At 44.2% G+C, this 27,862-nt stretch overlaps 1 protein-coding gene across 5 annotated transcripts in view; it reads right to left on the reverse strand.

Annotated features, from left to right (window-relative positions):
- Positions 1 to 27,862, reverse strand: part of CIT (citron rho-interacting serine/threonine kinase) — a 195,000-nt gene that overhangs the window by 15,093 nt on the left and 152,045 nt on the right. For 2 of the 5 annotated variants that reach the window (XM_008004906.3, XM_073021144.1), the window contains 17 exons: positions 21,772 to 21,912; positions 20,913 to 21,020; positions 19,119 to 19,281; positions 18,667 to 18,831; positions 13,525 to 13,662; positions 12,796 to 12,976; positions 12,530 to 12,621; positions 11,908 to 12,012; positions 11,493 to 11,662; positions 10,364 to 10,408; positions 9,856 to 9,936; positions 9,567 to 9,702; positions 7,439 to 7,578; positions 3,647 to 3,739; positions 1,210 to 1,318; positions 985 to 1,113; positions 117 to 197 (listed from right to left, as the gene is read on the reverse strand). In XM_008004906.3, the coding sequence (XP_008003097.2) occupies positions 117 to 197; positions 985 to 1,113; positions 1,210 to 1,318; positions 3,647 to 3,739; positions 7,439 to 7,578; positions 9,567 to 9,702; positions 9,856 to 9,936; positions 10,364 to 10,408; positions 11,493 to 11,662; positions 11,908 to 12,012; positions 12,530 to 12,621; positions 12,796 to 12,976; positions 13,525 to 13,662; positions 18,667 to 18,831; positions 19,119 to 19,281; positions 20,913 to 21,020; positions 21,772 to 21,912 (2,077 nt within the window). The remainder of the gene's footprint in view (positions 1 to 116; positions 198 to 984; positions 1,114 to 1,209; positions 1,319 to 3,646; positions 3,740 to 7,438; positions 7,579 to 9,566; positions 9,703 to 9,855; positions 9,937 to 10,363; positions 10,409 to 11,492; positions 11,663 to 11,907; positions 12,013 to 12,529; positions 12,622 to 12,795; positions 12,977 to 13,524; positions 13,663 to 18,666; positions 18,832 to 19,118; positions 19,282 to 20,912; positions 21,021 to 21,771; positions 21,913 to 27,862) is intronic. The other 3 variants (XM_008004908.3, XM_073021145.1, XM_008004911.3) reach the window with 2 other exon arrangements.

Below are 27,862 nucleotides of genomic sequence, written 5' to 3' on the forward strand. Positions count from 1 at the left end.
CCTCGGCCTCCCAAAGTGTTGGGATTACAGGCGTGAGCCACCGCGCCCGGCTGCAATTCTTTTCCAGGACACCAGCTGCTGGCAAAAAAGAAGCCCCCACACTGAACCTCACGTACCAAAGGCCAAAGGTAAGCGACTCCACTTGAGGTCGTCTGTGCGGCTACGTCTTCCATAAGAATCCACGAACACTCCAAACTCTGCAAAGTGTCAAGAGCATGCGGGCATTAGCACAGCCAAGGGCAGGGGCATCAGTGACACACATGGTGATGGAAGAACAAGAAGCAGAGCCCAGGGACCCCTGACCAGATAGGACTGACTGTGAAAACCGGGGGCCCTCTGCTGAGCCAGCTCTCAGCTTTATTAAAAATGAGGGACTTTTTAAAATTAATTTATTTTAATTTATTAAATTTTATTAAAGAAAGAGAACTCAAGTGAAAAGAAGGAAAGGAATAAGAGGAGGAGAGGGAAGAGAAAGACACAGAGAGAGAGAGGAATGAAGCAATCAGGAGGAAGGACAGACAGGGAAAGACGGAAAGACTCAGGAAAGAAGGGGAGGTGGAGGGGGAGGGGAGGGGACGGGAGCGGGAGGGGGAGGAGGAGAGGACCCAAGAAAGAAAGAAAAGAAAGAAGTAAACAAAGAAAAATACAAATGGAAGGATGGGAAAGGAGGGGAGGGGAGGGGGTATGAAATGAGGACAGAGGAAGAGGAAGGAAAGGGAGAGAAAGAAAGAGCAAGGGATGGACGAGGAAAAAAACTGCCTGCTCTTTGGAGAGAATGTGATAGAGTTCGACCATGCTAGTATCTGGTGGTGGAGAGGAGACTCCCCAAGGGGACCTGGTGGTTCTGGAAAGACAGTCTCTGTACCCCCAGTCAAACCTATCCTGCCCCAGAACTCCCAGAACTCCACATACCCTCCTCCAACCCCTCATGGGTCCCTATGTCCATGAGGATCCAAAAGGGCAGCGGGCGCAGCCACGACTCACCGTGGAAACACAGCAAGTACTCCTCTCGCTGCCCTGCACTGTTCACCTGCACGATCGAGACAGGGAAGCTGTTGGAAGAGGCGGCAAACACAGCAGGTGCCAAGGAATGGTCATTCTTATCCAGGAATTCTGTAAAGGCAGGCGAGAAGCGGGCTTCAGGAATGAGTTCTGAGTCTCAGTGCGGCCTGAGCCATGGGTGGGTGGAAAAGAGAAGGTGGTCCCTACCCTCCAGCGTGTACTGCTTCATGTCGATTTCGTAGAATTTATTGGTTCCAATGAGGATACTGTAATTGGTGAAGTGGATACAGCTGCAAGGCTCTGAGGTCTCTATCTCCTGAGACATGAGAGTACAAGAGAAGGATGTGAGAGGTAACACAGGGCAGCCAAGGTCCACAGCTGTTCTGCTTTTGCCTACAGCATCTAGCCAAGCACTGGAGAACATTGTCACCAAGCTTGTTCATGTTGTCATAGAAAGCCATTCATCTTTTTTTTTTTTTTTTGGAGACAAGGTCTCGCTCTGTCGCCTAGGTTAGAGTGCAGTGGTGCGATCATAGCTCACTGCAGCCTCAAACTCCTGGGCTCAAGCAGTCCTCCCACCTCAGTCTCCCAAAGCATTAGATTTACAAGCGTGAGCCACTGCACACGCTCCATTCACCTTTCATGCCTCTCAGGATGAACAGTGATCCATTTGTTATCTCTTCCTATTGTTCCACGCAACCCAAAACCAAGAAAATAAGGTCAAACTGCAGCCAGAAAAAGGCAGGGTCAGAAACACCATTCCAGGCTGGGCACAGTGGCTCACACCTGTAATCCCAGCACTTTGGGAGGCTGAGGCGGGTGGATCATCTGAGGTCAGGAGTTCAAGGCCAGTGTGGCCAACATGGTGAAACTCTGTCTCTACTAAAACTACAAAAAATTAGCCAGGTGTGGTGGTGCACGCCTGTGATCCCAGCTACTCAGGAGGCTGAGGCAGGAGAATCACTCAAACCCGGGCCATTGCACTACAGCCTGGGTGACAAGAGCAAAACCCCGTCTCAAAAAAAAAAGAAAGAAACGGCATTCCAATGAAGAGACAGAACTTGAACAATACAACATTCTTATCAGAAGGAAAAAAAAGACAGGAAAAATACACCAACTATTAACAGTGGTGGTCAACAGCAATGGTTTGGGTTTCCTTCTTTTTGCTAGCTTCTAAGTTTCTAGTTCGAACCTATATTACCTATGCAGTCATCATCATGATCATCATTATTGTTATCTTAATTATCTGCTTCCTGATTATTTTTAGTTGTTTTTAGGCCAATCCTAATGTCATCAAAAAACCAGACACACCTATTAAAAATGTGTGGCCGGGAATCATAAAGAAGCAATGATTTCTGAGAATTTAGTGAGCATTATCATCATCACTGAATATTTCTTGGTCACCTACTAAGTATGGGAAAACTTTGAGGAAGCATGATATAGTGAAATGGTAGAAAAACAAAATCAAACGTCAGTTTTGGTCTCAACTTTGTAACTGAGGATCTTCTGCCAACTTCAGTTGTCTTACCTGAAAATTGGGAATAACTGTCCCTGCTTTTCAGAACTGTGGGGAAAGGTGCTTGTAAAACAGCCCATTCGGTCCCTGGCAGGGTGGGCACTCAATGAACACACAGACTAAACTAACACCACCCTGCCCAGAATGGAACAGTTTCTCTAACAGGTAATGACCCGTATATATTATTCACCCTTCATTTCAATTTTTTTTTTTTTTTTTTTTGAGATGGAGTCTTGCTCTGTTGCCCAGGTTGGAGTGCAATGGCACAATCTTGGTTCACCGCAACTTTCGCCTCCCAGGTTCATGCAATTCTCCTGCCTCTGCCTCCCAAGTAGCTGGGATAATAAGCACCCGCCACCATGCCCAGCTAATTTTTGTATTTTGAGTAGAGATGGAGTTTCACCATGTTGGCCAGGCAGGTCTCAAACTCCCAACCTCAAGTGATCCGCCCTCTTTGGCCTCCCAAAGTGCTGGGATTATAGGTGTGAGCCACCGTGCCCAGCCTCATTTCATTTTTGAAACTAATCATGAAAGCACCAGAAATATATCAGGCTTAGAAGGAGTGGGACACTCCTAGGTAGGGACATCAGACAGCATTCTCCAGAAGCCAGGCAGATTTAAGGATCTAACACACATCTCGTCCACACTGCAGTCATCATCCGCTCTGAGGAGAAGCAGCTCCCTAATTATATACCAAAATAGTGCTAGCACTGGTTAGTCCAGAAGATTATATTAATAGAAACTTCTAGAATTTGAGAAAGATTCTGAAAAGTGCTACCTGGGACTGCTAGCGTCTTGGAAAGTGCCCCCTTTTTTTCCCCACTGTTTTTTCCTACCAGTCAACTTTCTGTTCTAACAAAAGGCTGAATTCACCAGGCTCAATGGGGAGGCAGTTCACAAATGGGAGGAGAAAAGCGAGGAGGGAAACCGCAGCTACTAGTGGCCCTGGAGGATCCTCCACAAAGGAAGGATCTCGCTCACGACAGAGGTCACCCCAGGCTGAAGGCCTGCAGGGTGGAAAGAACCCGGTACAGGCTGTGTCCCAAGACAGTGCACTTTCCACAGTGGCTCGCTGAGAGAGCAGGACTGGCTTTCCCACGTTCAACCAAGGCAAGGCCCAGGACTTACTTTCCGAATGCAGTATTTGCTGAGGTTTTCGTTGTAGCGGAGAATGACGACTTTGCTGGGCATGGCTGCACAGATGCAGAGCCCGTTCTCAATCTGAAAAGCAACCAAGAAAAGAAAAAGACTGTCACCAGTGTGATACTAGCTGTGGGGCAAAACTAGGAAAAGCTCTCAAGCTCGGTGCTATTGATGATTCAGACCAGATCATTCTGGGTGGTGGGGGGAGGGCTGTCCTGCGCACTGCAGGATATGAGCTACAGTATCCCTGGCCTTGACCCACTAGATGCCCGCAGCACTTCTATCTGTGACAATCAAAAACATCTCGAGCCATTACCAAATGTCCCCTGGTAAGGCAGAATTACCCCTGGTCGAGAACCAAGGCTTTTACCTGGGATCCAGAGAAGGCCTCAGGGAAGCACCTGACACCACACACCTTTCCCACTCATGTGCCTTCTGCTGGAGACAGAATCTTTTGACAAACTTACCTTGTGGGGATGGGGAGGAGACAGAATGAGAGAGGGGAGAGGTGCTAAACGAATTTAGAGAAAATTTTTTTTGAGACGGAGTCTCACTCTGTCGCCCAGGCTGGAGTGCAGTGGTGTGATCTCAGCTCACTGCAGCCTCCACCTCCCGGCTTCAAGCGATTCTGCCACCTCAGCCTACCAAGTAGCTGGGACTACAGGCACGCACCACCGTGCCTGGCTGATTTTTGTATTTTTAGTACAGATGGGGTTTTGCCATATTGGCCAGGCTGGTCTCGAACTCCTGGTCTCAAATGATCCACCTGCCTCAGCCTCCCAAAGTGCTGGGATTACAAGTGTGAGCCACCACACCCCACCCAAATTTAGAGAAAATTTCAATCCAAAGGGAAAAGTTCTTAGCTAAGAACTCATATATGTGCAGAGTTCTACATCAAAACTCTCTTTTTCTAGAACAGCTGAAACCCTTTTACTTCTCCTGCTACAACCAGAGGTTCATCATTCACCAAAGGAGGCTGGCTGCTCAAATCAGCCCTGGCATGAAAGTCAGCAGCCGGTACAGTGAGTGAATGAAGATGGGCCGGGATAAGGGAGGAATACACAGGAAAAGGGAAATTGTTAGCAATGTTCTATTTCTTGGACTGGGTAGTGAGTGTGTGGATGCTTATGACATTATTAGGCTTTATGGTTTACATATATGTTCCATACATTTTTTTAACAGTTCAGATATTAGAATGAAAATAATTTCTAATTTAAAAAACAAATTTTTATTAGCTGGGCATGGTGGCGCACGCCTGTAATCCCAGTTACTCGGGAGGCTGAGGCAGGAGAATCACTTGAACCTGGGAGGCAGAGGTTGCAGTGAGCCAAGATCATACCGCTGCACTCCAGCCTGGGCGACAGAGTGAGACTCTGTCTCAAAACAACAACAACAACAACAACAACAACAACAACAAATTTTTGGCCAGGTGCAGTGGCTCATGCCTGTAATCCCAACACTTTGGGAGACCGCGGTGGGTGGATCACTTGAGGCCAGGAGTTCAAGACTAGCCTGGCCAACATGATGAACCCCCATCTCTACTAAAAATACAAAAATTGGCCTGCCACGATGGTGCACACCTGTTGTCCCAGCTACTTGGGAGGCTGAGGGGGGAGAATCGCTTAAAGCCAGGAGGTGGAGGCTACAGTGAGCTGAGATCGCACCGCTGTGCTCCAGCCTGGGTAACAGAGCAAGACTCTGTGTCAAAAAAAAAAAAAAAAAAAAGTTGATCCAGCAACTGAATGAACAAATGTGCAGTGTGCTGTCTTCTGAGGGGCAAAACGCAATGGTTTTCAACAGCAGAATGCCAGTAGCCTCAGGGGGTCTATAAACACCTGATTCAGACTTCATTAAAGTTATACATGTACCGCAAATACTCTTTTTTATTATTTTCTACTTAGTTCAGGTACACATGTGTAGGTTTGTTGTATCAATAAACTCATGGTATGGGGGTTTGTTGTAAAGGTTATTTCATCACCCACGTATTAAGCCTAGTATCCATTAGCTATTTTTCCTGATCCCCTCCCTCCTCCCACCCTCCACCCTCTGAGGGGCCCCAGTGTGTTTTGTGACCTTCTATATGTCCATGTGTTCTCATCATTCATCTCCCACTTATAAGTGAAAACATGCAGTATTTGATCTTCTGTTCCTGTGTTAGTTTGCTAAGGATAATGGCCTACAGCTCCATCCATGTTCCTGCAAAGGACATGATCTCATTCTTTTTTATGGCTGCATAGTATTCCATGGTATATATGTACCACGTTTTCTTTATCCAGTCTATCACCGATGGGCATTTAGGTTGATTCCCTGTCTTTGCTATTATGAGTAGGCTGCAATCAACATATGCATGCATGTGACTTTATAACAGAATGATTTATATTCCTTTGGGTATATACCCAGTAATGGGATTGATGGGTTGGAAGGTATTTCTGTTTTTAGGTTTTTGAGGAATCACCACACTGTCTTCCACAGTGGTTGAACTAATTTACACTCCCACCAACAGCGTATAAAGTGTTCCTTTTTCTCCACAACCTCACCAGCATCTGTTATTTTTTGACTTTTTGATTAAAGAAGCAAACAAAGTTATTTTATGTGCCACTTTTCAATATGCCAGAAGCTACAAATGAATTAACTTGAGTTCTCATGAACCGATTGTTATGTAAATGTCATAAATTTTGAATTTTTAAATTTCTAGCAATGAAACATACTTTCATTGAGTTCAGACATGGAGATCCATGTTAGTTTTTTTTAAGGTTCATCTCTCTCTCACTCACAGGCACAGCAGACACACACACGCACATGCACACACACTTGTTTTTAAATTATGGATCATCCTTCCAGTTTTGTTAATTTTATTCCCATTTTGCTCTCATTCATTTTAGATTCAGAACTTGTACAAATTTCATGGCTACACAAATTATTTCACGTGCCTAAAGAAGGCAAAAGAAATTTAACCTAGTTTGAGGATGTACAATTGTGAACGTTGTCAAAATCAAAATGGAGTCACCAGTGTTAAGAAAACCCTGACATCAGAGCAGGAGGAGGCCATGAAGAGAGGGTTCTCACACTTGCATACCTGGTAAAAAAAGAGACTCGACAAAAACCACAAAGGCCATTGCAATCTTTTTTTTTTTTTTCCCCTGCAGCCGGGCTGGAATGCAGTTGTGTGCTCTCGGCTCACTGCAACCTCCACCTCCTGGGTTCAAGCCATTCTCCTCCCTTAGCCTCCCGAGTAGCTGGGATTACAGGCACGTGCCACCATGCCCAGCTAATTTTTGTATTTTTAGTAGAGAGTGGGTTTCACCATGTTGGCCAGGATGGTCTTGAACTCCTGACCTCAAGTGATCTGCCCGCCTCAGCCTCCCAAAGTGCTGGGATTACAAGCATGAGCCACTGCGCCCCACCAGGTCACTGCAATCTTACACAAAAAATACTTCTGCAAGGACATCTGTCCAGTGACTACCTGTCCAACCTCAGACAAGCATCAGTCTTGTTATTAATCTTTGAAGCCAAGGATAATTATTTCAAAAAGATTATGGAATCCTCACTTACAAACCTCTGTCTTCCTTTATCTCCCTAGATACCCACGTAGTTTACAATAGCACGTGTATTCCCATTGCAAAGCCCTGTTCCCAAATCAATCTCTTTTCTTTTAGAGAGCCCCTCTGTTTGTTAAGTTGACACTATCTTGCAGGTCAAATCAATGAGCTCTGTGGGAAGAGAGGTAGTGCCAATTTCCAGAACATTCCACCAGCTGAGACTCTGAGGGGAGCTTACCTTGCCAGCCCCAAACAAGTGGCAGCCCTTGACAGCTTCAAAAATGTTGGGTGAGATGTCGGGCTGGGCGGGCAGGTGGGACTGCGCCAGGGACTGTTTCACTTTCTTCACGTCCACAAGACACAGTGCCCGCTCTTCTCCTGAACGGGAAAAGGAACAACCTCTCGTCAGCGTGAAGCCGTTAAGTAAAGGTACAGGATGGTGGTTCTAGTTCTAGGCACAAGTAATAGTCACAAGAGGCCACACAGATGATCTGAGTTTTCCACAAATCCCTATAAACATATTTTAGGTCCATGATTTATTTATTTATTTTTTTTATTTTTGAGACGGAGTCTTGCTCTGTTGCCCACACTGGAGTGCAATGGTGCGATCTCGGCTCACTACAACCTGTGCCTCCCGGGTTCAAGCAATTCTCCTGCCTCAGCCTCCTGAGTAGCTGGGATTACAGGCGTGTGCCTCTGCATCTCTTTACCTGAACCCAGGCAGGCAGAAGCTCGTAAGAAACACAGACTCGGGCCTATTGTACACATATTAACAAGGATTTCAGTAAAAGGCTCACGTGTGTAACACGTGGCTAATTTTTTTTTTGTATTTTTAGTAGAGACGGGGTTTCACCACGTTGGGCAGGCTGGTCTCGAACTCCTGACCTTGTGATCCACCTGCCTCAGCCTCCCAAAGTGCTGGGATTACAGGCGTGAGCCACCGTGCCTGGCCCAGGTCCATGATTTAAATCTAAGACAAAAACATTTGGCCTTTTAGTCAAGATTCTGAGGAGGGTAGAATTCTGCAGACATAAAATTGGAGAATGTGAACTGTACTTTCAAACATGCTCCCCAGCAAAGTAAAGAAAGAATGTGTGAGGGAGGAATGAGGGGGCATTCTATGAAAAAACAGGCTTAGACTATCCAAATATGTGGATGTCAGGAGAGACAAAAGGCTGAGGAACTGTTCCAGATTAAAGGAGACTAGAGAGGCATGATTAAATGCAATACAAATTCTGGGACATTATAGGAGCCATGAGTAAAATCCAACTATGGGCAGCATAGTGGATACGTGTATTATAGTAAGGGTAAATTTCCTAAATGCAAAAATTATAGTATGTGAAACTATTCTATATGATACTCTACATGTGGATACATGTCATTATACATTTTTCAAAACCAACAGAATGTATACCACCAAGAGAGAACTCTAATGTAAACCATAGGCTTGGGTGACAACGATGTGTCAGTGTCAATGTGTCAATGTAGGTTCACTGACTGTAACAAACATGTCACTCTGGTGGGAGATGTTGGCAGTGGAGGAGGCTATGCGTGTATGAGAACGGGGGTATATGGGAACTCTCTGTACCTTTCAATTTTGCTGTGAATCTAAAACTTCTCTAAAGAATAAAATAAGGAAGAGAGGGAGGAAAAAGAGCTGAGATTAAGAAAGGCCAGTTCTTGACCACAGTATGTCAGTCCCTGGATCCAGCCATGCCTGAAACAAGACCTAACTGTTGATGTTTTAAACACTGAATCGATATATTATTGTTTTCCCCCTTTAAAAATAATGTCAGCAACACAGACAGAGAGAAATAACTTGTGCCCTGGTTATGTGACAGAATGCCTTCAATCATTAGGTTGATATACTGAAGAACTTGGCGTCATACCTGCAACTAACTCTCAAATGGTTCAGGAAAGTGTGTGTGTGTGTGTGTGTGTGTGTGTGTGTGTGTTAAGAAGAGAGGAAAAAAATTATGACAAAATATTAGCAAACGATGACTCGAAAGAGATCACAGAGTAACAGAGCAAGCAAACTCTCAGAAGGTCATGACCCACGGTGGTTTTCTTGCAATCAGGACAATGGGTTTGGCTTTAGTGAGTCTTTGAGGCTTAGCACTCTTCACTTGGCCTAACAGTGGGATGTTCTTTGGGAATGTCAGATTGTGCTAAACTGGATACTAGAAGGGAATTAAATCTGGACAGAGGGGGTCCATTAACTGAAGCTTGGGCATCTATGGGGACACAGAGATAAGAGCTACAACGGCTCCTGTCTACTATTTCGTGTTTTACAAGCATGAAACTTGGCTTCAACACATTGGCTTCCTTGAAAGTAAAGAAAAAGCACCATGTCCTTGGTCTCACACCTGCTATCATGAGTAGCTTCTCCAGGTCCTTGATAATATAAATTTGGAAGACTGCTCCAATTCCTGGGACGTGCGTTAGGGAGTTTTTCAAGACATTCAGGGCGTAGAGCCCTTCCTCGGTGCCCACCAACACCACCTGCAAGGGCAGAAGTCCAAAGGCAGAACATAAGCATGGTCACGTCACCAGAACAATCTCTACTAAGAGCAACAAGGCCTCCACAGCCTTTTCTTTCTTGATGGGGTGTGACTGTAACCAGACACCAGCTGGCCATGCCTACACAAGCATTACCTGGTCACTGAAGGGCAGTGTGCAGTTCATGTCTAGACGGTCATCACCTTCCAGTTTCAGCAGGGAGTTTCCAAGCAATTTCTTTTCATAGGTGAAAGAAAAGAAAAAAGAAGACGTCGTGAGGCTGATCTGTTTATGACCAAGCCATCCAGAGAGATCAAGAGAAGGTTAAAGCCAAGTCATTCCTGGAAATGCTCAGAAACACACATATGCTCTTAGCTCACCCCATATTTTGATCTGAGCTCCAAATGCAAAATGTGAGTGCTATTGTTATCTCTGGGGCAGTTGTTAATTAGCATCTGAGTTATAACTTGGCTGGGATGCAGAAATAAGGGAGTATAGTAGACATGGAAAGCTATTCTGTGATAAGAAATAAGCTGAAGCTAAGGAGATTTCACCTGCGCAGGGTTAATAAGACACATGAAAGACTGCTTCCCCCATCAGGCTGCAGCAGAAGTGCAAAGGCGCAGTGTTAGCAGCGAGCCAGCACGCCTCTGCATCTCTTTACCTGAACCCAGGCAGGCAGAAGCTCGTAAGAAACACAGACTCGGGCCTATTGTACACATATTAACAAGGATTTCAGTAAAAGGCTCACGTGTGTAACAACAAACAAGTCATCCAAACAGTTCTAACCACTGAGTAAAGTTCTTTTCAGGAGGCTCATGGTTAAGAATCCTCCAACTGCTAACACATAAAGTGTTTATTAGGAGTGAAGAGTCTGAAAAGAGCTGTTTGGTCTTCGCTGGAGCAAACGCCCATGAGCAATGAGCACTGTTTGTATCCTGGAACATTCTAGGTGGGGTGATGCCAATCACAGCACACCTACGTTTCTAACAGCTTAAGGATAAGTAGGACTCCAAACCTGCCTACAGAAGAGCAAATACTGCAAAAACAACTGAGATGTTTATGAAAAGCCTTCCTGGAGGGGACGCAGCTGCCAGCAGCCTATTGTGCTGCTTTGTGGCCAAAGTGTTTCTAACTCAAGTCTTCAAACCAGACAAACTCATTTGAGTAAACAGGAGAGAGGATTTCCTTATAAGTACATTTGCTGTTGCATCGCCACAACCAAGGTCTACAATGCCACCAGAGCAGGCTACCGATGCCAATTCCCCCATTCTTTTTCCTTTGTTTTGTTTTCACAGTCCATGTCTCACTCTGTTGCCCAGGCTGGAGTACAGTGGCACAATCATAGCTCACTGCAGCCTCAAACTCCTGGGCGATCCTCCAGCCTCAGTCTCCCTACTAGCTGGAACTACAGGTGCATGTCACCACACCTGGCTTGCTTTCTTTCTTTTTATAAGAGATGGGATCTTGCTATCTTGCCCAGTCTGGTTTTAAACTCCTGGACTCAGGTGATCCTCCCGCCTTGGCCTCCTGGGTCACTGGGACCACAGGCATGAGCCACCACATCCCTGATTCCCACATTCTAAATGGCTCATGATGCCACACAAGCTACCTTGGCACTTGTGCCTTCATCACCACCAGACTCCTGGCCATGACACAGTCTAAAGCCATCAGCCCTCAGAGAGGGAGCCCGAGGGGAATCAAGATGGCCAATGGGATTCTCGTCATTAACACCAGTTACCAAGTCAGCCCCCTTTACAAAGACAACCTCCAGGGCCCGTTTTCATACTCACAGCATCGGCTTCTGCTTTTTCCCTAGAAACTCTCCCACCTGCGACAACTGATTCTAAGGCGGTGACCCAGCGCTGTTTGTCAGGGAAGCTGGGAGCTAGCAAGTAGAGGGTTCTCCCGGGCCAGCAGGTGGTGTGCGGGTGAGATTCCATCTTCAGTATGTATGGGACATCTAGGAGATTTCACAGAGAGCACAGGATTGGGTGTGGATTTCCCCCCGTTCCCACTGGGAGGGACGGCTCTGAGAGATCAAAGCTCCCACCAAACCACGCAAATCCCAGTTACCACCAAGGCGGGGAGTGGAGGAAGATGGGCCTCCTTTGCAGAGCCAATCTTCCCTGTACCACCCCTTCTGTCCCTGCTGATTGGCCAAGCCCGGCCCACCTCCAGGGCGGGGCTCCTCTGGCTCCTCCTCACCTGCTTTGGCTGTATTTGCGAGTTCGGAAGCACCAACGGCACCATGAATAGATACATCCCCGTCGGGAAGGCACAGCTCAAATTCTTCCACCGGCCTCTGTCCAGCTTGGTGCAAAGAGGAAGGGCAGAAAGAAAAACAAAAGAACAGGAACAAGAACAAGGGGAGAATAGAGGAGAAGAGACAGCGAGAGAGACAGCAAGGGAGAGAGAGACAGGATACGTGTGTAAAGAGAGGCGCACGAGAACAAGGAAGGGACAGAGGTGTGCAGAGAAGGCAGAGAGGGAAGATAAAAAAAAATAAAGTGTGTCAGATGAGTAGCACAGTCAAATTTCTGATGACGATGCGGATTTATGGGTTAGTTGACTGAGGCAGAAGTTCTCGGAAGGTGTATTAGCAGGTGGAATCTTCAGGGCAGCGCCCTGCGGGTTCTTCAGGGGGGAGACCTATAGATGTGAGTATCGCACCAATAACCTTTAGAGAAGTCATTTAGTTTGTAAGTTTCAAAAATGGAAAAGCGTAGAAGGCTTGCAAGGCAGTCCAAAAAACAAAGCCTTCGCGCCAGCACTGGGGAGACCTGGGTTAGCCACGTGCAATGACCTTCCCCCTGAGTTATTAATTTACCTTCTCTGGCTTCATTGTCATAAATAAGGACTTTTGATCCCTCCAGGACAATGTACTTCCTGTCCCAGCCTTGCTGTCCTCGTTTGTTATTCCTGGGGAAAGCAAGATGGAAAAGAAAAATGTCTGAACTCAGAAGAATCATCAGGCTGGAGGATGGGATGAGGGGGTGGCAGAATTCCTAGAAAAGACACTTCCCTAGAAAACATCAGGGACAGAAGTGGCTTGTGCCAGCACCTGCTCCAGCCCAAGCCACCCTGCCACGGTACCTGGGCACCTTCATCCACCCTTCCAGGTGCAAGCTGCTGCTGGGCTCCTTGGTCTGGAGACCCGGGGAGTTCATTTTGTCGCGGCAGAAGGCCTCAGTGAAGTGTGTGGCGTATTCGGCAGGCAGGCCGCAGGTGGCTGGCAAGCACGTGGAGCACTTGGGGTGACACATCACCTGACATTCTAGGGAAGAACAGTGAGCAACGTGAGGGCATGCTTAGCTGACCCCAGACCCTTCCCTTCCTCTGCCAGCCAACCCCTGGGCTTCTCCACCCCAGCCAGGCCCAGAGAATCTGGCCCTGACTTGCAGGTAGTCTCCTGAGCTTCCCCTGGTGCCAGGCCCCTGCAGAAAGGGGAAACAAAAGTGCCAAGTGCTCTTGATCCAGTTTTCCAGGCTTCAATCCAGGCCGCCCACAAACAGGTGTGTAAAGAACATACTTGCATGTTTCAGTTGGAGCCAGCAGAAAGGTAGGGAGAGACCAGCCTGACAAAAAGGGGCTGGAAATTAGCAAAGCCTAAGGCACTTTGAGCAGCAGGTTGGAGTCATGAGCTGCAGACATATATAAACTCGCAGCTTCAAAAGGGGGAAATAGCATCCTCCCACTGAAATAAGAAGCTCGAAAATGAATGCACTACATGATGAGTTAGAAAAAAATCACCTCCACCTGATAGACTTTTTTTAGCTGGAGACACACAGGTGCCCAGCACAGATGCACAACTGCTGATCTTACCGAGACATTTGGATGCTTGGCGTCCAAAGTGCACGGTATCCAGACACACAGCACACTTTGTGGCTCGCATGTTCAGTCCTACGTTGAATCGGTGAGGAATATTGTGGTGCATGCGTTCCTTAAGACGCCGACTAAATTCTGGAGGAAAATGTTTGAAAAAATCATTAGAGTACTGCAAACGATCCCATTAGGAAAGTGAAAAGACAACCCACAGAAAGGGAAAAAATACTTGCAAATCAAATCTCTGATAAGGGACTCATATCTAGAATATATAAAGAACTCTTACAACTCAATAATAAAAAGACAACCCAATTTTTAAATGGGCCAAGAATTTAAATAGACACCTCCCCAAAGAGGATAAATGGCCAACGAGCACATGAAAAGATGCTCAACATTATTAGTCATTAGAGAGATGCAAATCAAAACCCCAAGCAGACATCACGTCAAAACCACTAGGATGTCTACAGTCTAAAAAAAGGAAGGTAAGTGTTGCTGAGGATGTGGAGAAACTGGAACCCTCACACATTCCTGGTGGAAGTCAGTCTGGTAGTTCCGTAAAAGGTTAAACATAGTTACCCCAGGAACCAGCAGTTCCACTCCTAGCTATATACCCAAGGGGACTGAAAACATATGTACCCACAAAAATCTGTACATAAATTGTTCACAGCAGCATAACTTATGACAGCTAAAAAGTGGAAACAACCCAAATGTCCATCAATGGTGATATGGTTTGGCTGTGTCCCCACCCAAATCTCATCTTGAATTGCAGCTGCCATAATTCTCATGTGTTAGGAGGGACCTGGTGGGAGATAACAGAATCATGCAGGCAGTTTCCCCCATACCGTTCTTGTGGTGACGAATAAGTCTTATGAGATCTGATGGTTTTATAAGGGGAAACCCCTCTCGCTTGGTTCTTATTCTATTTTGCCGCTGCCATATGAGACATGCCTTTTGCCTTCCACCATGATTGTGAGGCCTCGCCAGCCACATGGAACTGTGAGTATATTACACCTCTTTTTCTGTATAAATTACACAGTCTCAGATATGTCTTTATCAGCAGTGTGAAAATGGACTAATGAAAATGGATTAATGGATAATCAAATGTGCCATCTACACAATGGAATATTATTCAGCCATGAAAGGAATTAAGTTCTGATACATGCTACAACATGGGTGAACCTTGAAAACATTACATTCCATGAAAGAAGCCAGACACAAAAGGCCACATGCAGTATGATTCATCTATATGAAATGTCTAAAAGAGCAGATCGACAGAGACAGAAAGTAGATTGGTGGTTGCCAAGAGGAACATTAGTGGAAGGAGAATGGGGAGACCGATAATGTGTATGGAGTATTTTTTGGGTGAGGGGTGCCAAAATTGTTCAAAAGTTGGAATGTGATGAGGGTTACACGACCCTATAAACTTACTGGAAAAGACTGCATTGTACATTTTTAATGAGTGAACTGTATGGTATGCAAATTACATCTCAATAAAACTGTTAAAACCATTAGAACAGGTTACAGATTTTGAAACTATTAACACTAACAGATGCATCTAGATTCATAAGAATCAACTTAAAATCTCCATTATCCAGTTATTAGGAATCAGGCTTTGTTTAAGAACATGTTACTGGTAGGAGATTAACTGACTATATAATGGTGTAGATGTCTGTGGGCATAAAGAAACATTAGCTTTTAAATCAATTGTTTGTAAATATTTTAGTTGTGAAAGCTTTGTTTTCCAGATGAAATCATATATCTAGAGCTTTTCAGAATCCAATTTAAAAATCACTATTATGAATTATAGAATTTCTAATTATCAAATATATTAAACAACTGAAGAATTCTTTTATGTCAAGTTTTTCCGCGAGTAAATTCCTTTTGTTCAAAATACAACTTTTATGAATATAAGAATTTATGGATGAAATGTAAATATAAGAACAGAATCTTACATTTGTATTCCAGACTGTTAAAATTAAGAAGATCAGCTGGGTGCAGTGGCTCATGCCTGTAATCCCAGCACTTAGGAAGGCAGAGGCGGGAGGACTGCTTGAGCCCAGGAGTTCAAGACCAGCCTGGGCAACATAGCGAGACCCTGTTCTCCACAAAGAGGAAAAAAAATTAACAAGATTGATTTTTTTCCATGTAATAGGCACCCTCTCAACAGTGACTTAACTAATTAGAAGCAGCTTTCAATATAGTAATCCCCGCTTATGCTCAGGTGATACATTCCAAGACCCCCAATGGATGCCGGAAACCATGGATGGTACTGAACCCTGTATATACTGTTTTTTCAATCTGATAACCAAGAGAGCTACTAAGTGACTAATGGACAGGGAGCGAATACAGTGTGGATATGCGGGACAAAGGGATGATTCGCATCCCAGGCAGGATGGAGCAGGACTGTGTGCAATTTCCTCATGCAACTCAGAATGGCACTCAATTTAAAACCTAATAATTGTTTATCTCTGGAATTTTTCATTTAATATTTTTAGAGCACAGATAACCACATAACTGAAACCACAGGAAGTGAAGCCCTGGATAATAGGGGACTACTATGGAAAGAAAATGTCAGGATCCACATTTCTGAATCCAACTCTGGTAGAACCATTAGAACAGGTGAGTTACAGATTGTGAAACTATTTTAACATTAACAGATGCTTCTAGATTTATAAGGCTCAACTTAAAATCTCCATTATCCAGTAATTAGGAATCAGGCTTTGTTTAAGAACATGTTACTGGTAGGAGACTAACTATACGATGGTAGGCTCTCCTTACAACATCACCCCCCTTCCTTTCTTGGAAACGTGCAAGGAATAAATAACAGGAATGCACTTTGAAACTGTTTGGTGCAATATACGTGAAGGAGCAATATACTGTAGTATTATCATATTATCACTATTCAGGGAAGTTTCAGTGGACACCACAGCCAGAAGCAATGCTTTCCTCTATCTTGTCACCACCATTTTAATGACTTTAAGATTAAAGCTCTTTGGCTGGGCGCAGTGGCTGAAATCTGTAATCCCAGCACTTTGGAAGGCCAAGGCAGTTGGATCGCTTAAGGTCAGGAGTTCAAGACCAGCCTGGCCGACATGGTGAAATCCTATCTCTACTAAAAACATAAAAACATTAGCCGGGCATGGTGGCTCATGCCTATAATCCCGGCTACTCAGGAGGCTGAGGCATGAGAATCGCTTGAGCCTGGGAGGCAGAGGTTGCAGTGTGCTGAGATCATGCCACTGCTCTCCAAGCCTGGGCGATAGAGCGAGACTCTGTCTCAAAAAAAAAAAAGCTCGGTGATTCAAGGAGTTATATATACACAGGAGGAAGAAAATAACTTCTGGCTAAAGAAAAACAACAGCAACAAGAAAACACCATCTGGTTTACAACCAAAACAGACTTGATTGCAATGCCATGATGCTAAACCACAGCTCTACCCTAGTGTTCCTAAGACATTCCAAACCAGCTTCCTTGGCCTTTTCTTAAGTCCTTTTAATCTCTAGGTAAACAGAGTACATTTGAGACCAGAAAGAGAACTCCTCACACTGGTAGAAATATAGATTGGCACAAACTACCAATATTCAAAATGTACATGACCTTTAACCCGATGATTCATTTCCCAGGAATTTCTCCAAGCACAACACCCACAGAGGCACAGGATGTCCTCTGCAAGGTGTTTACAGTAACAGGGGATTGGAAACAACCTAAATGGCCATCAACAGGAGCCTGGTTTAACAGGTGAATTGCATGCTCACACTACAGAATACTGCGTGGTTCTCTGAAAGAATGGGGTTGGTCCTTATGTACTAACGTGAAACCTCTATGATAGCACTTTAATGAAATGAAGGTGTCTTGCAGTGTATACTGTAGTGGGCTATGATACTTATAAAAGAAAAAAGTCCTGAGAGATGTGCTTATTTTTTTTGTTTTTGTTTCTGAGATGGAGTTTCACTCTTGCTGCCCAGGCTGGAGTGCAATGGCGTGATCTCGGCTCACTGCAACCTCCGCCTCCCAGGTTCAAACAGTTCTCCTGCCTCAGACTTCCAGGTAACTGGGATTACAGGCATGCGCCACCACGCCCGGCTAATTTTGCATATTTAGTAGAGATGGGGTTTCTCCATGTTGGTCAGGCTGGTCTTGAACTCCCGACCTCAGGTGATCCGCCCACCTTAGCCTCCCAAAGTGCTGGGATTACAGGCGTGAGTCACCACTATGATATTTATAAAAGAAAAAAGGCCTGAGAGAGAGATGTGCTTATTTTTTCATATTCTTTTTTTTTCTTTTTTTTTTTTTTTTGAGATGGAGTCTCACTTTATCACCCAGGCTGCAGTGCAGTGGGGTGATCTCGGCTCACTGCAACTTCCATCTCCTGGGTTCAAACGATTCTACTACCTTAGCCTCCCAAGTAGCTGGGACTTCAGGAGCGTGCTACCACACCCAGCTAATTTTTGTATTTTTACTACAAACAAGGTTTTACCATGTTGGCCAGGCTGGTCTCAAATTCCTGACCTCAGGTGATCCGCCTGCCTCAGCGTCCTAAAGTGCTGGGATTACAGGCGTGAGCCACCACGCCCAGCCTATTTCCTCATATTCTTTAAATATAATCACACAATGTAAGATACATGAATGATATAGACATGTGGTCACATACATGAACCATCGCTGGAAGGATACAATGGCTGAAAGCAATGGTTGAGTCTGGGTAAGGGATCTGAGGATGGAGAGCCAGAAGACTGACTTCGTTGTTTTTTTTTTTGAGACGGAGTTTTACTCTTGTTGCCCAGGCTGGAGTGCAATGGCACGATCTCAGCTCACCACAACCTCTGCCTCCCAGGTTCAAGCGATTCTCCTGCCTCAGCCTCCTGAGTAGCTGGATTACTACCCAGCTAATTTTGCATTTTTAGTAGAGATGGGGTTTCTCCATGTTGGTCAGGCTGGTCTTGAACTCCCAACCTCTGGTGATCCGCCCACCTCGGCCTCCCAAAGTGCTGGGATTACAGACGTGAGCCACCGCGCCCAGCCAAGACTGACTTTTTAATCTTTATCCCCTAGTATTACTTGTAATTTTTATCATATGCCTGCATGTCTTAGTCAACTAAAAAGAAATTTCCATACAACAACAACGGCCCCTTGAGAACGTACCCTCTGGAGTTGAAGACTCCTTTCTGCGGCTGGATGGCGGGGCCAGCAGGCTCATGGCACTGGGCTGGTGCTCTGGTGACCGCACGATGGCGGACATGGCGATCTGCTGCCTCGCGGTGGCTGGCGTGGATGGGTGTGGGTGGTCCGTCGCTTTGCGGTGGGCAGCTGCAGAGAGACCAGGACAATGCCTTTTGGTTAGCTGGGTAGCCTAGAGAACCAAACCAAGCGGACTGTCCCTGGGCTGTCTTTCAAGGACCCAAGACCAAAAGAATATGCGTCACATCAACTTGGCAACACACAGGGGCTATACGTTTTTCAGACATGGGATGTCTGGTTTGAAAGCATATGGGCCATAAACAGACACTGAACTAGTTAGTCTTGGCTGATTTCACTGAGATCAATCCTCTGCCTTTTCCACAGCCTTGAGCACTTTGGAGAGAGTGAGCCCCTACCTTCCTCCCGGGCGGACCGGAGCTCGATGCGGGTCTTCTGAAGGGCTTCCTCTAGCTCTGCACAGCGAGCTTTCTCCTTCTCCAGGGCCAGCTTCAGCTCATTGTACTGCAGAGGAACCTGTGTGGGCAAAGCAGGGTCCTCTTTCCGTCGACTAAATAAACCCTAGCAATGGAAACAGAGATATCTCCTAACTCCTGGAAACTGGCACTTGAAACTAGCTAAAGGAAATCTGACTCGGGAGGAGCAAACCACAAAAGCCAGGAGCATACTCACTGTAAGTGTATTTAGTAAAAATGGCATGTGAATTGGGGGAAGGGTAGGCTGAGCCACAGCCCGTTCCAGTCGGCTGAAAAAAATAGGGGTGCGGAAGTTTTCACCAAGAGGATTAAAGATGCTTGAATGGCCACCACCTCTTCCTTTAGCATTGCCAAGACAGGAGAGTCATGTCCTGAGTCTTTCCCATTCAAAAAATGGAATCAGGAGAGTATGGAGTATGGAGTCAGGAGAGATGGTTCAGAGGTCACTCTTGCCTTGAAATATGTCTCATGATGCTCAGTTACAAGACACAGAGATGAGTGTTTTATAAAAGGAAGCAAAATTTTAAAAAGAATGCTAAAATGAGGTCAAAACAAGGGGCTTACTCGAAAAAAAAAAAAAGGCAAATGAAAATATTTACTATACATGGAAAAAAAGGAAAACAGAATAATGCAACTTAAAAAAAAGTTAACTAAAAAAAAAATAACAAATGGAAACACCCTAACTAAATCAAGTGACATAACCAGATAACAGTTCACTGCTAAAATAAAAAAGATTAAATATCATAAGCATAACAACCATTTACAGTCACGCAGCATGCAAGAAAATCCTTCCCATGCAGCCAACGTCTAGTGGGAGGCAGCCTTTGAATGTTGTGCTCATCCCCTTACAGTGAAGACAGCATTGGAAATACTGAGATAACTGTCAACTTCAGCCCTCCACTCCTTCCTCCTAGGTATTCTAAGTCATCAAGGCCTCTCCTGTAAAACCACTGCCACTGCCACCATGGTAGGCTTCTGCATTTGGAAGGAAACTGCAAGCTCCTTTGAAACTTTTCTTGGAACTGGGAACACCTGGCCAAACCTAGTATGAAGGCTTTAGTGGGAAAAGCATGTATAGATTGGGCTTATGAAAAACAATCTTCTCATGTGCACTACGTATAACCCTGCCCCTAGTTTGTAATTCGTCTCTTACGATCTAAAAGGGATGTTCAGTACTTGGCAGAGCGGAGAAGTGTCCAGTCAGACACTTCAGGCAGGTCACTCCAACTCCCTGAGTTCTTGTCTCTTTGTGAGCCAGTCAAAAGGACTGGACTAGATCACTGTTAAAGTCCTTTCTGGAGTGTGGTATGATAGACCTGAACTGCTGAAGCTGCATACTCGTGACTTGCTAACCCCCTCTGGAGTCATGTATGCATGACTTAGGTATAAATCTTTCTCTCTGCATACACCCCCTCTGCTCCAGCTGCTATGTGTGTGGGCTGGAGAGGGATTACTTCTTTAACAGCGAAAGATACTACGATTTGAATGGCCATAAACAAAAAGTAGTTTGTCACATTTGATTAATGATATCTTTCCATAAGACCTATTATAATTATCTCAAAATCTATTTTTCAACCCAAAATAAAACCAAAAATAAAAAAGAAGTGTACTTTGTTTTCTTCTATGTTTCTATGATAATATATCACAGTGGTGTGCACTGAGCCATGAATGATGAGTGAAACTGACAACTCCCACTTTTCAAACACTTTGACTCACCTTTTTCTTTTTAGCAGGTTGGTCCATTTTGGCTTGCAGAAAATCGATGAGTTTGGTTTGTTGAGAAATAGTGCCTTCCATTTTCACCTTTTCATGAGAATAGAGAACCTAAAATTCAAGAAAACACACTAACCTCAAACCCAGACAGAAGTCTACTTTTAAAGTTGGTACTTTAAGAAACTAAACAGTGAAGCTGTTAGGATGCTAACATATGAAAATTCAACACAAACAGTACTGAGTCGGTATTTATTTAGTCCCAATTTTACTGCAAAGGAGAAAAAAAGATGTATTTATAGATAAATACGTGAAAAAGTAAAAATAGCAACAGGTTCATTGTAGGTCATGGTCACTATAGAAATCTTCCAACTTCTCTGAATGTTTGAAATCTTTGAAAATAAAATCTTGGGGAAAATACACACAATATGCAGCACAAAGATACCGACAGTTTTACCAGATGACTCTACCATCGTGCTTTGCCTCTGCAGACCATTTTATTTATTTATTTACTTATTTGTTTGTTTATTTATTTATTTTCTTGAGACAGTCTTGCTCTGTTGCCCAGGCTGGAGTGCAGTGGCATGATCTCAGCCCGCTGCAACCTCCACGTCCTGGGTTCAAGCCATTCTCCTTCCTCAGTCTCCCGAGTAGCTGGGACTACAAGTACCCACCACCACGCCCAGCTAATTTTTGTATTTTTAGTAGAGACGCGGTTTCACCATGTTGGCCATGCTGGTCTCGAACTCCTGACCTCAGTTGATCTGCCCACCTCAGCCTCCCAAAGTGCTGGGATTACAGGCATGAGCCACTGAGCCCAGCCGTGCAGACCATTTTTAAGTAGATTCCCTCTGCCAGTCCTCACCTGAATGTTTTCCAGCTGATACTCCAGGTCACTTCTTTCTGTCTTCAGCAGATCAGCCCGATCTAGAGCTTCTTGCAGTCCTTGAGTCAGACGGAAAATGTGATTTTTCTGCAGGTCCATCTGCTGCTGTAATTTGGCTTGCTAGTGGGGAGAAGGGCCAGGGAAATGCTTGATACTGCACACAATACAATTTGTTCCCCCGCTGTTCCTATTTCAAACTAATTTCAGGCATGGCACCAGAAGTACAGCTTTCGAAATCATCTCAATTCAGAATTACCAATTGTCATCTATTCCAAAAGGATGCAAGCACAGTTAAAATGAATTTGCACAGAAACCTCTGCCGGCCAACAAGTCCCAAGATCCTTACCGTCACAGAAAGTCCAGGCTGCAGGGTTGGCCTTCCCAGAGTTCCAACTGAGGATATTTTGGCACATTAAGGTGAGGATATTTTGGATGGCATAAGCCATCCGAGTTGACATCTAAGGCAGTTCGACTCAGTGCCATGACAACTAAGGTCCAATGTGTCTTTATTTTTTGTTTTCAAGATCTTAATCGTTGCTATGAGAAACTACTCCTTGCATGCAGTGTGGTATACACAAAGAGAAATCATATCATCCCTTACTTAATAAATGTCCCATCAGGGTGAGAGACCCCAACAAGTACATGAATAGCCACAATCACGGGAGATATTTCTACAACATCGGGGGAAAAGAAGAAGAAGATCCCAGAAGTACAGAGTGTTGGTAAAACCCAGAAAAGAAATTCAATTGAGTATATTGAAAATAGTTTTGTGCTATAAATCTCGCTCCAATTTTTATAATGGAAGTTAACAGAAAACAGGACAGGCTATAAAGACGCTGGTTTTGTGGTTCTTTTTCCTAAAACGCATCCGTTTCTAAAAAAGCAGGAGAGAGCAGGCATCCTGATGAGACGGTGCTTGATTTTATTCAAACCCTGGATTATAGCTTAACAACACTTACTGTGGCCCAAATAATCTCTTCCCTGGTAGCCTGGGTCCTCTGCAGACTTAGGGACAGAGAGCTACTCAAAGCAATAAACATCACCACTGGAGATTCCAAAAGGCCTATGGCAGCCCCCAAACTCCTCCATCCCAGCAGGCCCAGAGGCAATGATAATCTCAGAATTTCCTGGCCCTCAGAATTTCCTCTGGACAGAGAGGAAAAACCTCTGTTTTTCTTTCCATTTATATCCCTCACCTGCCCTTCCTCTTAACAGGTAGCTGATTCCCTAAGGCATCGTGCTGCAGTAGAAAGACCTGGATGATAGATTCTTACAGACCCTGGTTTAAATCCTGACTTTTACACTTCCCATATCACTGATATCTGTTAAAGTCTGTATTTATCACCTCTCAGAGCCTCAGTTTCTTCATCTGAAAGTGGGTATACTAGCTTGCCTTACTGGATGACATATTGAACACAGTGCCCAGTATACAGCAGGTGCTTACTGAATGTTTGTCCTCTCCATCTCCTTTGTCCTTCTTTCTTCCCTCCATTCAGTTAAGGTGCTCCCTCTCATCCTCCCATCTGCCTTTCGCTAACAACACTGCCACAAACCAAGAGCTACCAACTAAAGATCACTTGGGGCCGGGCACAGTGGCTCATGCCTGAAATCCCAGGACTCTGGGAGGCTGAGGTGGGAGGACTGCTTGAGCCCATGAGTTCAAAGTGGCAATGAGCTATGATTATGCCACTGCATTCCAGCCTGGATGACAGAGCAAGACCCTGTCTCTAAAAAAATTAAAATTAAAATTAAAATTAAAAAAACCATTTGGCCCATGTGCGTAACCTGGAATTTCTCAATCAAACCACAGAGCCCCCTAAAATACAGGAAGAAAGGAAAGAAACAGCTAAGATACCCTCCTCCGCAGCATGAGTGATTTCTTCTGCAAATTACCCTCTTTAGTTTCTTCCCACTATTTTAGGACAACATTAATTACTAGGCAGAAACCAGAGAAACAAGTGCTGCGGACGAGAATCTGTTTGGTGACAGCCAAGCCCAAAATATTTTTCTAGAATAAACGCATCAACTGTCCATTGGCTTTCCAAGAAATAGGCTGGTTAAAGTAAGCGGGGCATTTGTACTCTATGAAAATGTTTTTCAGAAGCATTTACCTGCTTCCCAGAAAGAAGCAAACAGAGGTATATTCATGGGCCAGTGTTAGACTGAAAGGGGGGGCCTTAGCTGTGTGTTTAGACCTGTCCAACAATTTTACAAGGGTGACAGGAAACTGGCAGGAAAAAGAAAGGGGCTGTATGACAGAATAAGAGCGTGAAACAACCCCAGTGGGCTGGAAGAATGGATCAAGACCAACAAGAAAAACTTCAGTAGGATGGTAATTTTTTAAATTGTCAACAGAATAAATATAGAACATAAAGATGTTTTTAAGAAAAAGCAAACTTGTGGAAAGGTAGGTAATGATTTAACAGACCAATGGTGCCAGTGATGTGATCAAAACTACCCAAAGGGCCCAGGTAATTGGCAGAGGTTTAGAGCCCAGTATGGAGATGGAAAGATCCCAATGTATTCAGTGCTATTCAGACCACATGAACTTGTAGAAACTCTCTGTGGAAAGACAAATCTACCAGAAAAGAACATCCAAAGCTTGAGGGGATCTAAAATGTTTCACTTAAAAAAAAGAAGGTGGCCGGGCGCAGTGGCTCACTCTTGTAATCCCAGCACTTTGGGAGGTCAAGGCGGGAGGATCACTTGAGCCTAGGAGTTTGAGGCCAGCCTAGGCAACATAGGGAGCCCCCGTCTATACAAAAAAAAACTTGAAAAAATAAAAGAGAAGGCAATTTGGAGTGGGAGAGCTATTTGGATAGCTAGTTGACTATCATAGAGATAATAAAACTAGTTAGCTTGCAGGAACGTTGCAAGGACTGTAAGAGTTAATTCACGTAAAGTACTCAGAGAGTCAGTCACATGGTAAGTGCTAATTAAACCTTAGTTATTTTAATAATCAAGTAATCTGACTATTAATCAATATTAATCTCTCATTTTGGTTGGAGATATCAGACTACTTTCTAATTTCATGTGTTTCAACGTAATGGAACCAGTGGTTTTTAAAAGTGCAAGGTTTCAGTTCCAAATAAGAATGTTCTAAGAATGAGAGTTGCTGGAAAATGGGTTGGGATGTCCAAAGTCATTGTAAGTATTTAGGCCGAGGTTCAACGGGGCCTATCTATGAGGAGTGTTGAGGAAGGCATCTTCTACCTTGGATGAGAGATGAATTTGACCAGGACTAGCAACTGGACTTTGATCACTGGTGTTACTTCCAATGAACTGAGAGTGGCTATAAAGTGTCATGTTGAGAAAGCTTCTGAAGTCATTTTGGGCCCAGGAGGAAAAAGGTGAAAGAAAGATCCATTAGTAAGTAAAGTTTGTCAGGAGCAGAGATAAAGGGAACAGTGCTGGAAATTCAGACTGTATAATATAAAAATTATTTCAATTCTGAGACTTTGATTCTGGCTCCATTTAAAAGTCTCCTTATAGGCTGGGCATGGTGGCTCATGCAATAATCTTAGCACATTGGGAGGCTGAGGTGGGCAGATCATTTGAGCCCAGAAGTTCAAGATCAGCTGGGCCAACATCATGAAACCTCATCTCTACTAAAAATACAAAAAATTAGCCGAGAGTGGTAGTGTATACCCGTAATCTCAGCTACTCAGGAGGCTGAGGCAGGAAAATCACTTGACCCTCGGAGGTGGAGGTTGCAGGGAACCAAGAGCATGCCACTGCACTCCAGCCTGGGCGACACAGCAAGACTCCGTCTCAAAAAAAAATAAAAATAAAAATAAAAAATAAAAGTCTCCGTACCTACGAAGAGGATACTGAGGTGGAAACCTTGGGCACATATGCTTATACAGTACACACCAACCAGGAGGCCCAATCACAATGTGGGCAATAAAGAGCATTCTTTGCTCCAGAACGGCTTCAACTGTCGCAGAAATCCGCCCGAGGCTCAATGTCAGCCAGATGTCTGTGCTCAAAAATCTTTCTGTGAGGAACATCCTGGGAAACTGGAAATGTTCTCATGTAGGTTCAGAAGTGAGAAGGAGGGAACTGGATCAGGATCCCGGCACTCTATTCCTAGAGTCGTCACTGACTCACCACATAACCTTGGACCAAAGTACTGAGCTGTCAGGGCCAACTCGCCCTCTCAGAAGGAAAATAGGACAGGCATGAGCATTGATTATTTCTGTTCTTTCTGTTTCCAGGATGTGCTTAAAGTGGGAACACTGTCTATTCATCCCAGATAAAAGACCCTAATTCTTTATTTGACCACGAGGTACATTTAACATTTCCATTGTAGTGTTGTTCATAAGGCCATAGGGTGAATTCCTCTGTGTGTTCACCAAATGTGTGTGTGTGTGTGTGTGTGTGTTTAGTATTAAATTTTATTTTTTAAATTGTTTACAGAGGCAAAATACACATAAAATTTACCATTTTAACCATTTTTAAGTATATAGTTCAGAGGCATTAAGTACACTCATATTATTGTGTAACCATCACCACCATCCATTTCTAGAACTTTCCCAAACTCCCACCCATATTTTTCATTTTAATTTTTATTTTGAGATAGGTTCTCACTCTGTCACCCAGGCTACAGTGCAGTGGTACCATCAGAGCTCAATGCAGCCTCAAACACCTGGGCTCAAGTGGTCCTCCCACCTCAGCCTCCTGAGTAGCTGGGACTAGAAGTACACACCACCACACTTGGCTAATTTTTTTTTTTGTTTTGGTAGAGGCGGGGTCTCACTATACTGCCTAGACTGGTCTCAAACTCTCGGCCTCAAGCAATCCTCATGCCTCAGCCACCCATATTTTTAAAATTATCATTCAATAAAATATTTTATACTCACCTGCAAAAATTTCACTACACTTTTCAAACTTAATAGCACAACAGTATTACTTCTATCAGCAAAGTGCCTCAGGAGCTAGGGGTATCATGTGACAAAACCTCATCAGCCAGAACAGGGCATTCTGGTTAATTAAACTGTCAGGTTCACTAAGGGTTAAACAGAATACTCTTTGGAGTCCAGTTTTTCATTATAAAGTGCATTTGTCCTTGCAGGTCAATCCTAAAGAACAAAGCAGAATCATCAGTGATTCAACATAGAGGGCTCTGGCTGGGGTGTCGGAGGTAGTCATCAATTTAAATAGCGATTCTCAGAGTTCTGTGAAAAGGTACCAGCCATCACGTAAGGGACGGGTTTAGGAGATCAGTCTGAGCTTGTCTTTTATGCTTCAAAAGCAGGGCACACATTATTTTTAACTAAATTACCCAATGTTCAAAAGCCTTCATGAAATTTGGTACTCAGAATAATCTGATAAAATTCTGCCCTATGCAGGAAGCTAATTTGCATGGACGTCCTATCAGCATGAAACTTAATATACTTTGGATATTAGCTCTAAAGAACAATTTAACTCAATATTCACTCACCCATGTATTTAATAAACTTCTATTTGGCATATACTATGTGCTTGACACTCTATTAAGCTTCACATAGAAGGATAAAAATGACAGAGACCCTCTGGCCTTCACGACATATTTTTAATGCATTAAATACCTTAAGACAAGCATTATATGACCCCCATACTCTTACTTGAAAATTCTAATTTCAAAATGTCTAATTTGGATCTGACAAATTGTCACTTTCAAAATTCCACCTGGAATGGAAAGCTAACTACTGCATGTTCTCACTACAAGTGGGAGCTAAGCTATGAGTATGCAAAGGCATACAAAGTGGTATAATAGACACTGTGGACTCAGAAGGGGGAAGGCAAGGAGGGGAGCGAGAGATGAAAAATTACCTATCAGGTACGATATATACTATTTGGGTCACAGGTACACGAAAAGCCTAGACTTCACCACCACACAATTCATCCATGTCACCAAAAAAACACTTGTACCCCTAAAGCTATTGAAATAAAAAAATCTTTTTAAGAAATTTGTTTAAAAGTTCAGGCAGGGCATGGGGACTCATGCCTGTAACCCCAACACTTTGGGAGGCCAAGACAGGTAGATCACTTGAGCCCAGGGATTCAAAACCAGCCAGCCTGGGAAACA

This window comes from Chlorocebus sabaeus, chromosome 11 (genome assembly GCF_047675955.1).
Source record: "Chlorocebus sabaeus isolate Y175 chromosome 11, mChlSab1.0.hap1, whole genome shotgun sequence".
Taxonomy (NCBI): domain Eukaryota; kingdom Metazoa; phylum Chordata; class Mammalia; order Primates; family Cercopithecidae; genus Chlorocebus; species Chlorocebus sabaeus.